At 30.3% G+C, this 11,630-nt stretch overlaps 4 protein-coding genes across 4 annotated transcripts; 3 read left to right on the top strand and 1 right to left on the bottom strand.

Moving 5' to 3' along the window:
- Window positions 1-28: 28 nt before the first annotated feature.
- PPL_00051 (cytochrome P450) lies at window positions 29-1,885 on the top strand (the record flags this gene model as incomplete). The annotated part of the gene is made up of 7 exons (XM_020571098.1): window positions 29-85; window positions 151-233; window positions 334-655; window positions 722-1,044; window positions 1,098-1,452; window positions 1,527-1,682; window positions 1,715-1,885. The coding sequence occupies 7 exons, from the start codon at window positions 29-31 to the stop codon at window positions 1,883-1,885; spliced, it is 1,467 nt and encodes a 488-aa protein (XP_020426687.1).
- Window positions 1,886-2,696: 811 nt separating this feature from the next.
- PPL_00050 (uncharacterized protein) lies at window positions 2,697-4,232 on the top strand (the record flags this gene model as incomplete). Its single annotated transcript, XM_020571097.1, has 3 exons — window positions 2,697-3,339; window positions 4,084-4,108; window positions 4,169-4,232. The coding sequence occupies 3 exons, from the start codon at window positions 2,697-2,699 to the stop codon at window positions 4,230-4,232; spliced, it is 732 nt and encodes a 243-aa protein (XP_020426686.1).
- Window positions 4,233-6,222: 1,990 nt separating this feature from the next.
- Window positions 6,223-8,393, top strand: PPL_00049 (peroxiredoxin-like family protein; the record flags this gene model as incomplete). Its single annotated transcript, XM_020571096.1, has 3 exons — window positions 6,223-6,801; window positions 6,902-7,089; window positions 7,172-8,393. The coding sequence occupies 3 exons, from the start codon at window positions 6,223-6,225 to the stop codon at window positions 8,391-8,393; spliced, it is 1,989 nt and encodes a 662-aa protein (XP_020426685.1).
- A 242-nt stretch (window positions 8,394-8,635) lies between these two features.
- cutA (fatty acid elongase 3-ketoacyl-CoA synthase) lies at window positions 8,636-10,281 on the bottom strand (the record flags this gene model as incomplete). The annotated part of the gene is made up of 2 exons (XM_020571095.1): window positions 8,636-9,427; window positions 9,532-10,281. The coding sequence occupies 2 exons, from the start codon at window positions 10,279-10,281 to the stop codon at window positions 8,636-8,638; spliced, it is 1,542 nt and encodes a 513-aa protein (XP_020426684.1).
- Between the last annotated feature and the right edge of the window lie 1,349 nt (window positions 10,282-11,630).

The raw sequence follows: 11,630 nt of genomic DNA, 5'->3' as shown, positions 1-11,630 counted from the left end.
TTATTTATCTAATATTGAAATATCAAAAATGAATTTAATATCTTTATTAATAATTACTGTAGTTTTCTTTATGGTTAATTCTTTTGTAAGTAGAATATATTGATAAATATATAAACAATTAGTTTAATTTCTAATTTAATAAATATATAGATAAAAAAGAACTTTAATTCAAAAGATAAATTAATAGGACCTTGGGAATTACCAATATTAGGTAGTTTATTATATTTTGGTAAGTTTTATTTACTTGGTTGTATTCAATTAAAATATGTAAATCATTTATTAAGATTGATTTATTAAAAAATAGGAAGTAAACCTCATCATACTTTAAAAAAGTAGGTCAGATAAATATGGAGATTTCAAAATGTATATGGGTGACTATAGAACTGTAGTTTTGGCTGATCCAATGAAGATTAGAGAGGTGTGGGTAAAAAACTTTGACAAATTCTCTGACCGACCACATCTACCTACCTATGAGTTTTTCACCTGTGGATTCCACGATGTTTCTACAGCCGACTATTCTCTATGGAAGAACAATCGTGGGATCATCGCCAACTCGTTCTCCAAAATCAATCTAAAAGTGATAACACCAATAATTGAAAATCAATGTAAACTATTATTGAAAAGAATGAAAGAATATCAAGATTCAAATGAAATTGTAAGTATTTAAACAAATTTAACAAGTATTAATTAATACTAATAGTATATGTTTAAATAAATCTAGTTTTATCCCAAGAATCATTTAAAGAAATTCTCTATGAATGTAATGTTGAAAATGGTATTTAGTACAGAGATACCCTATGACGAAACCGTATCTTGTCGCACCTCAGAAGAGTTGGGAGAACCATTGAATAGAGTGTTTGAAACTACTGGAACAGGAAATCTTTTCGATTATATTAAATCTTTACATCCACTTTCAATGCTCTACTTGAAGTATAGCGTTGGAGATGATCTCAACTATATAAGATCTTATATCTATGAACTCTATCAAGATCATCTACTTGAAATAGATACCAAAAAAGTAAGAATTAATATTAAATCGAATTTGTTATTATTTTTGTTTCAATTTTAACAATTTATTTTATTTTGAATAAACACAGTCCAAGAGATTTGTTTGATATTATAATATCAGCTGACTATCCACATGATAAGGAAAACAATATTATAGGAATTGGAAGTGATTTGATTGGTGTTGGCACTGACACGAGTTCTTCATCTCTGACATGGTTCTTCTTGTATATGTGTAACTATCCAAAGGTTCAAGAGAAAGCCTTTCGAGAACTACAAGAAGTCATCGGTCAAGACCGTCAGCCACATATATCCGATAGAATCAACACTCCCTATGTTGCTGCTCTCATCAAAGAGATACTTCGTATTAGACCGATTGCTCCGCTAGGTGTTCCGAGACTCTGTGGTGAAGATTTTACAATTGGTGATATACATATCAATCAAGGTGTAAGTGGTTATTTAAACAATATTTTATATGGTGGTTGTGAACTAATAATTATTTGTTTTATTTTAACAAATAGGATCTTGTTCTAATGAATATATTTGCAATTCATCACAATGAGAAATATTGGAAAGATCCAAAAGTATTTGAACCTGAAAGATTTATAGATAATAATAATGCCGAGAATTGGATTCCATTTGGTCTTGGTCCAAGAAATTGTCTTGGAATAAAGTTTGTATAACAATTACATATTTCAATACAATATAGTTTAAAGTTAATAGAATTACTAATATTGAATGTTATAAACTTTTACAATATAGTATGGCACTTGATGAGATCTATCTTGCTATTACAAATATACTATTAAATTATAAAATAACCTCTGCAAATGGTCAATTAGTTGATGATACAGAACGTAAGTCTGTCTATCCTATCTAATATATCTATCTATATATGATTGTATGATTTGGGTAAAATCTATAAACAACAAATAACTAATACCAAATAACTATAGATTTCGGATTAACAATACATGCAAGTGATTTTGGTGTAAAACTATCAGAAAGAACACACTCAGAAAAGAGTGATCAAAAAATTAGACTATTTGAAAAGTTTAAATAAATCCTTAAAACTATTAACATTAACTACATTTTTATCTATGTTGGTAGATTAATAAATATAACAAACAATAAACAATTGAAAACTATGTGACCAGAGAATTAGATAACCAAGTTTAAATAAAATAACAATGAACAACTAATTTCCTCAATAAACAAGAGATTTTGATAAACAATATTCGTGTGATCGCAATATAATTTTGTCTCTTGTGTGACCAAAATTTAAAAAACAAACAATTTACAAAAAAGAAAAAAAAAAAAAACTTTTTTTTGAACCACACCCCCAAACAAGATTTTTTTGCAAAACTATCTTTTTTTTTTCAAAAAGGGCAGAGTTTTGATCCTACCCCTATTATTTTAATTAAAATAAATAATTGTTTTTTTATTATTTTTTTTTGATTTGTTTGTCCAGACCAAAACAAACGATGAAGTCTTTTTTTTTTTTTTTTTTCTTTATTACCGGTTTATAAATCTTGTTTTATTTTATCTTTCCATTATTTTAAATATATTGTTTATATTTTACACTTTTTATATAGGACCAAATTTTTACATCAACATAAGTGTCAAAATTAGTCCAAAGTCGATCACAACAAAATTTTTTTTATTTTTTTGTGATTTTTTTTTTTTATAAAATGAGAGAAGAAAGAGAGGGAATAGAATTAGAATCATTATCAACGGAAATCGAAAGAGATAGATCTATAGATCGTATTACAGAGACAACAGCTGATAAAGCTGATTCAGAAATGTCAACTACAACAACCACTACAACGACGACAACGACGACAAACACAACACAATCATCACCATCGAGGATTAATACCACTACCACCAACACGAATAACAACAACTACAGCAATACAACTACAAAATTATCAACTTCAAATTCAAATTTAAATTTAAATTCAACAATAACTACACCACCATCATATTATACTTCAAATTCAAATGGTGGTGTAGTTCGTGCACCTTCGATGGAGAAGGAAGAATGGGAACTTACCTATGAGGAAAAGAAAGAGATTTTTAGAATTCTATTGGAGGAACACAGAAAATACGAACATATCACTGATGAATACTTGGATTCAGTGGCAGCGGAACAACAGAAGAAATATGAACAAGACTATGCTAGCAAGCATACCAACAATAGCAATAGCAGCAACGACTTTCCAACAACCATATCAAACCTACGCGCAAAACTCAATCCAATCAATCTATTTCAGAATGCAGGTCTCTCAATACTCAATAGGACAAACATCGATATGAAAACAATAACAGAGGGTAAGATTATAATCTTGAAAAAAAAAAAAAAAACAATATAACTTCGTTATCATCAAGACAGACAAACAGCAGACAGGTTAGCACAAAATCACATTGTAAAAAAAAACACCTATCCTATCAGTTGTTATCATTGTTTATCACTTGGATATGATATGGTGGGATGCATCGCCCAAACATTTGGATTGATAAATTTGATTTTTTGTTTGCTAGTGGTTGTGTGTGTGTGTTGTATTAGATTAGGATTACAGATTTTTTATTGATTTGTTTTTTTTTTTTCATATAACTACTGACTTCTAAATCCCATTATCTAAAAAACAATAAAGATGTTTTTTTTTGTTTTTGGGTGTTTTTATTGGTCTCCATCCTTTCATTGCCAAAAATAGATATTTTTTTGTGATATTTTTTTTGCAAATTAAGATAACGGTTTTTTTTATTGTTGCAAAAAAAAAAATCCAAACTTTTGTTGTTGTTGTGTATAATTAGTTTAATGTTTATATTTGTGCGGAGTGTGGGTTAGAATGTTCACAATTATGGTCCGACACACAAGTGAACAAAAATAACCTTTTGGAATGTCATCTTCATTGTTTCAAATATTTATTTTTAAATTTGATAACATCACCTTAAATTATATAAAATGTTACTTTAATTTTACTTTCTTGTATTTTCATTAATTAATAACTCTAATTGTAATCATAATAAATTATTATTTGTAATAAATGTATTATTTTATTTTTGTATATAAAGAAAGAATAGAACAGAATAGAATATTGTAAGTTGTTTGTTCAAAAGTTGTTGTTTTTGTTTTAAAAAATTTTGATTAAATCATTAGCAAAATACAATTTATACCTTCACTCAATCATATCCTTCATGATCCATCTAGTAACATCTGTTAAGAAGTCACGTGGTGTTCAGGATTTGTTGTAGTTTGGCAAAAAAAAAACAATTTTTGATTACGATTAATTCAAATTCGCTAAAAAAATAACAAACAAAAACATGTTTTGTTGAAAACCACGACACGGATATATTTATCTCTTGGTATCCCACACACATTCCTATACCCACAGAATCAATCAACAACAATGATACAGTATCATAAGCTCTATGACTTCACCCCAAAATACACATGCAATAATTCATTAAATACAGTCAGTACTCACACTCTCTCCAATAACTTTTTTGTTTTTAAAAAATTCTAAAAAAAAAAAAATGAAATTAATATTATTTATTATTGTTTGTAATTAATGTGATGTGTGCCCTTCAGAATCATGAAATTGAATGAAATGATCTCTGACAGGACAGACAATAACTTTACAAAATAAACCAAAGAAAAAAAAAATCACAAACACACAATCCAGTAACAAAATATTCAAAAAGTTTAATTGGCAAAATGTTTATTTTGGGGTGGTTCTCTATTTAAATTGGATTGATAAAAATAAATTCTAATGACCAACAGCAATACAATAATAACTTCTGAAGATGATGCAAAAATATAAGGATTATTAGGAAAAGAACATCAAACAAACAAACAATGTTTTTTAACTTTCTTTAGCTTACCTTACATTACCTTTTGCTCAATGAGATATATTCAACACATTTGTCTTTTTTCACAATAAGAATAACACTCATACTAATAATAATAATAAAACAATAATATATTATTATAAACATAAATTCATTGGAGCCAACGAATTCAAAAACTTCTACACGCAAGAATAAACTTCGCATCAATAATATTAGCCATTTCACATATAATTATATCCTAACTTTCAGATTAAACACTCAAATTCAATCACATAATCACACATAAAACACACACAACTACTATTATTAGCAGTAAAACAAAGATACAGATTGATTTTATTTTATTTTATATTATTATTGGTTAATAAATAATTTATATTTCCTGTTTTTACATTCTCTTTTTATTTCTTTGATTGGATGTGACTGTTATTATCATTATTATCTCTATTTTAAATTTAAAATTGTAGATCATGAGATAGTTACAACATTCAAACTCTTATCTTATTACTTACATGTAAAATTAATATTCACACACCCTTACTAAAACAATAACCACACCACATCACATCACGCCGTGTCATATTATTGAATCCATTCAATTTTCTTTCTCTAATCTTATACTCTTTTCCACCATAATAATAATAATAAAATAATAATAATAAATACAGTAGTTAAATAAGATTTTGTTGTTTTTAAATTAAATTTTAAATTAAAATATAATTTATCATAAATTATGAATTAATTAACATATAATTCATAATTATGTCAAAATAATATTAATAACAACAAATCCATACAGCTAAACTATTTATTTATCATATCAAGATTATTGTGGCAAACATTATTTAATTGGAGGAATTGGAATTTATGCTCTTATTCTCATTCATACCCCCATTGCCAAAATAACCACAACGACAATTACAATACCCACATACATCCATCCATTTACTATAATAATCATCCATTTTCATATTAATAGTAGTAGTAATAGTAGCAATTACCTTACCAACAACGTGAAAAGAGATTCGAAACGATTTTTCTTTACAAAAACCAAATTTGAACAACAAAAAGAAAAACAAATATTATATTACATTACAATAATAATAGTAGCAAACATTTGATATACACCAATATTGTTGTTTGTTAGTTGGTTGAAATTATTAAAACAACCACTAAATGGTGGTTTTATCAGATTAAAGTTTTTCCAATATCTTTGCTATTGTGTCTCCAGTTGCTGTTGGGCAGTGTTTAGCACACTGCTGAGAAAAAGCTGCAAAAATGATAATGAAGTTATTTAATTTAATAAAAGGCGCAGTCTATCTGACATTATTTATTATTTTCATGTTAGAGGACATACTGAAAATGATACAGAGTCTCAGGCTAAAGGTAGCTGCCGCCGCCAAGAAGAATAAAGAAGAGGAGAAGTCCACTGAGAAGAAGCTATCGAAAGAATCACCGCCTACAACATCGTCCTCACCACCATCCAGTTCTCCAGCAACAATAGCAGCAACAGCCACTTCTTCTTCTTCTTCTTCTTCTTCTTCCAATTCCTCTTCGTCTTCTTCTAATTCCTCTTCATCACCATCATCATCATCATCATCATCATCAACAACAACTACTACAGGTAATAACAAAATCAATAGTCATTTAAATAATAATAAATCAACGGCATTGATAGCTTCCGACGATCAACTAAGTGAATCACCTACGATTCCATTGAATTTCGCATTGGCTGGAATCAATGTGGAAGACATCAATGGAACAATGCTACCGTTTACAAGTCTGTGGAATAACAAGCGTTGTGTAATTGCAGTACTCAGAAGATTTGGATGTCTAGTGTGTAGACTGCAGTGTATGGATCTATCTTCACTCAAGCCAAAACTAGATAGAATGGGAATTGCATTGATAGCAATTGGTTTCGAAAGAGTTGGATTAGAGGATGTAAGTAACATTTTAATTTGATTACAACGACAATAATTCATAACGACGTTTCCACTAACACCTTTTTTTTTTTTTTTTTGTTTGTTTCATGAATCTTTAGTTTATAGCTGGTGGATTTTTTAATGGTGAAATATATATAGATAGATCGAGATCAGTTTATAGAGCTTTGAGCTTAAAGAGAATGGGTTTCTGGGATACAACCATTGGTTTAATGGATCCAAGACTATCGGTATATAGAAAAGAAGCAAAAGAAAAAGGTTTACCTTCAAATTTTAGAGGTGATGGATTGTATGTATAATTTAATTAGATATTTTCTTTCTTTCTTTCTTTTTGCTGTTTAATGCTAATGTTCCTACTACTACTACTACAGACAATTAGGTGCAACATTAGTTGTTGGACCAAAACCACAGGGTGCTCATTATGATTTTAGACAAAAGAATTTTCTGGATGTTTTCGATCTCAATAAGATATTGAAAGCATGTAAACAACCGTATCCAAAGATTCAGACAATAGAGAAATTGAATCATATCGAAAATCAAATGAGCAAACTACTGGTTTCTCTACCTTCGCCAGTCAGAGTCGACGCACCCGCTCTCCAATTCACCATACCAAAAGAAACCAAAGTTAAAATCGAATCCAATCCAGAGACATATAATCCGTTCCATGTAAATAGCAATAAAATACCAACTCCAAATCAATCACCACCACTCTATGGAAATAATATTCACCATTATAATAATAATAATAATAATCATAATAATAATAGAACCATTTCAATTAATAATATAAATATAAATAATAACGAATCATCTGTAAATAATAATCATATTTATAATCATGAAAATGGTAATCATAATTATAATCATAATCATAATAATATTAGTCAACCACAAACACCATTATCTCCATCATCTCCACAACAACAACAACAACAAACTTTTTCAAATAATAATTCACCAACACTCAAAGGCATCTATTCACCAAATACCTCACCATTGGTAAAATCACTGTCGTCCGGTAATATGCTGATAGCGCATTCATCATCAAAGACAACGACAACACCACCTACAACACCGCCTTTAGTTTCCGCCTCGAATATAAACAACAATAGCAGCAACAAATCACCAATTACTCTCTCCCCATCGTCCTCTTCAACGTCACTCGTCAATTCATCTTCATCGATTTCCACATCCAACTCGACATCTACCTCTACATCATCATCCTCAGTGAAATCACCATTGAGTAGTCCATCATCCAAGACAGAACCATCACCAAAGAAATATATTTACAACTACACACCAAAGACAACGACCTTTGAATTCAAATACGACGTATCATCGTTGGAAATGGTAAATGTCAGTACATTCATTGCGAAACTCCAGAACAATATCGACAACTCCAATCATAACAACTCCAACAATATCAACAATAACAATGGTCACGAGGCCACCAAGACAATCGTATTTCAAAAGTCATCAACTGCGCCCTCTGCCATTTCCTCCAGCGGCAAAATCTCAACACTCACCAGAAAGTTTGGAGGTAAAATTGCAACCAATCACAATAATAATCATGTTGTTTATTATCCCTATTAAAATTAGATTAGCTTGGAATGTGACTCTAACTAAACTAACTATAGAAAAAAAATACTCCAAAAAAATTAGAATAAATTTTAAAAATCCCTTTTTAGTTTTTTTTTTAACTTTAAACATAAATCTTTTCTTCCAAATCAATTTGATTTCATTGATTAAACTAATTGTTTTGTTTTTGTTTTGTTTTTATAAATGTTTTTTTTGTTTTTTTATCTTTTATTAAATGTGAATAACATTTAATTCTTTTAAATATCTCTGATGGCTTCCCATACAGCACTATTACATTTAAATCCAGAACCAAAAGCCAATTGCCATACTTTCTCACCGGATTTGACATGGTGTTGCTTCTCGATAAAGTTGAGTTCGTACCAGATTGAAGATGAAGAAGTGTTACCATATCTGTAGAGAGTGGCACGCGATGGTTCTACATCGTATGGCGAGAGCTTGAAGTTCTCTTCGAGACCGTCGATGACGGCACGACCACCGGCATGGATACAGTAGTGGTCGAATGCCTTCTTAAAGTCTGGTACATAGGGTGCTGCCTTTTTGTTGACAAACTTTCTATAGCAGAGATGCAAGAAGAACTTGATTTGTTCGCTCCATGGCAGCACCATTGGACCGAGGATGGTCAAGTTGGTCTTCAAGGCGTCACCGACCACCGCCATGAGATCACGGCCAGTGGCCAGACGAACACCCTTGTTACCCTTGCAATCTTCGGTCTGATAGACAGCGTTGTAAGCAGTGTCAGTGGATTTGGTGACACGAACCGATGTGACCAACTTGTATTTACCGCTCCAGTAGTATTTCGATTTGTTGGAGAGCATAATTGCTGCACCACCCATACGGAAGAGTGTGTTGGTGAGCAACATTGCCTTTTCATTTCCACGATACCAGTTCTGAGTGATATTCTCAGTACTCAAAACGACAGCAGTTGCATTCTTGTGAACTTGTAACAATTGTTTGGCCAAGTCGATCGAAACAACACTTGCTGAACATCCCATACCAGATAAATTGTAACTCAAAATATCGTGTCTCATCTTATATTTATTAATCATCTAAAGTATTGTTAACAAATGTTTGAATGGGTAAGTAACAAAATTGAAATGAACCGAACTTTTTTCGGGATTTGATGCAAACTTACCATAGCAGCTAACGATGGAGTTGGATTGAATAAACTGCAATTGACAATCAAGATATCAATGTCGGTTGGTTTAATCTTGGTCTTGGCAAAGAGATCGTCGAGACAACCAGAGAGAACCATGTCGGCTTCTTGACGTGCGGATTCCATGCTGGTGTCTGGTACGTCTTTGGTGATACCGGCTGGGAAGTAGGTATCGTTTCCGAGACCGGTACGATAGAGCAACTTCTTTTGGAATTCGATTGAATCTTGGTCGAACCATCCAACACGCTCGGTGTGCTTAATGAAGAAGTCGTGAGTGATCTTGTATTTGTCGTCGGGTTGGAACACCGAGAAGTCGACCAAGTACACTGGCTTTCTACGCTTTGACATCAGCACACTGATGACCAACTCGATCAAGAGTAGCGAAACGAAAGCGATTGTGATTGCCACGTAGATGGTCTGTGGCTCCTGATTACGGAACTCGTGGATAATCATCTCTTGGAACTTGGAGATGAGATCGACAAAGAGATCACCCTTGTTGTAGACGTAGAGCACATTGATGACGATCACTGGGACCAACAAAACGATGAAACTCATGAATGAATTTGTTTTCCATGCACTGTAACCAGTTTTGACCTCTGTGAGATTGGCATCACGATCTGGATAGTAATATGATTTCACCTCTGGTATTTGAGCAGCAGTGTTACTGCTGTTACTCTTATCACCACTGGCACTTCCAGCTTCATTGTTATTATTATTATTTTTGTCCATTTCTTTTCTATCTAACTATCCTATCTGTAAATTCAAGAATAATGAACAAAACTTAAATACAAAGTTAAAATACAATATAAATTATATAAATCTAAAAAAATATAAATAATTAATTAAATGTTAGAACATAAGTAAAGTAGTAATAGAATATTATAATGTAAAATAATATATTTTTTTGTAATACACAAGAAGAATTTGATAAAACAAAACTAACCTTAATTTTATGATTATTAAAATTTTAATATAAAAAAAAGTATAACAATAAAAAAAAAATATCAAAGAGGATTTTTGTGAATGAATGAGTGAGTGTGTGGGTGTTTTATGTAGGTCGTTCGTCGTTATATTCTTTGGTTATTGAGTTGTGTTGAGTTGTGTTGTGCTGAGTTGAGTAATAGTAGAATGAATGTCTATTAGATTCTATTCTATTCTTTTCTAATCTTTATTTTTGTTTTTGTTTTTATTTTCCTTTTTTTTTTTTTTTTTTTTTTGAGTTGGTGGTTGTTGTTTGATGTCTTACCTGGTAACTCTACCCTCTATTTTATGTAAAAACGAAAATAATAATAATAATAACAATGTGTGTGTATGGTGTTTTGTGTTTTGTGTGTTTCTTGTTATGTAATAATAATATTTTTATTATATATTGTTTTTTTGTTTAACAAAGAGGTATGCCTTACTTTAGACAGAATTGTTATTGTTGTTATTGGCAAATGAGTGTTTGTTTTTGTGTTTAAGTGGGTGTCTTTGTTGGTCTATAGTTTTAGTTCAGTTCGTTAAGTGTGTTGTTATTTTCAAACAAAATAAAAAAAAATTTTAAAAAATAAAATTTGTGGGCAAGTGAGTTTTTAAAGGTCCAATCTTGTATAAAGATCATTTTGCGCCTCCCATTTTTAAAGAAAAATTCATTTTTTAATTTAAAAACAAAGGGGGTAGTAATCGAAAATTTGCAATTCAATTTAAATTACGACATTTTTACCCGTTTTTGAACAAGAAACATCATAATGTCATTCCATCGTCGACTCTTGATGAACATTTACATCATTAAAAATAAACAAAAAAAAAAAAACAAAATATCTCTGATTAGTTAAAAATAAGATAAATGAATATTCATTTATTTCAAAACTCATTTTTGTAGGTGAAATAAAACAAAGATTCTATTATAATTTTAAGAAAATCGATCGATTTTGTATCATTTCATATTTCTTTTTGTTTAAACAATTTGATTTTCATCATTGTCAGGAGATTCATTCTAGAAACAAAAAGAGAAGATATGTGTGGTTTGTTGTTGGTCAAAAACAGATTCTCTGTCTGTTGTTTTTTTTTTTTTTTAATTAAATTTCAAATATCATTTT

Source organism: Heterostelium album (assembly GCF_000004825.1).
Source record: "Heterostelium album PN500 unplaced genomic scaffold PPL_contig27, whole genome shotgun sequence".
NCBI classification, from domain to species: Eukaryota; Evosea; class Eumycetozoa; order Acytosteliales; family Acytosteliaceae; genus Heterostelium; species Heterostelium album.
This window is presented reverse-complemented; position numbering and strand designations above follow the sequence as displayed.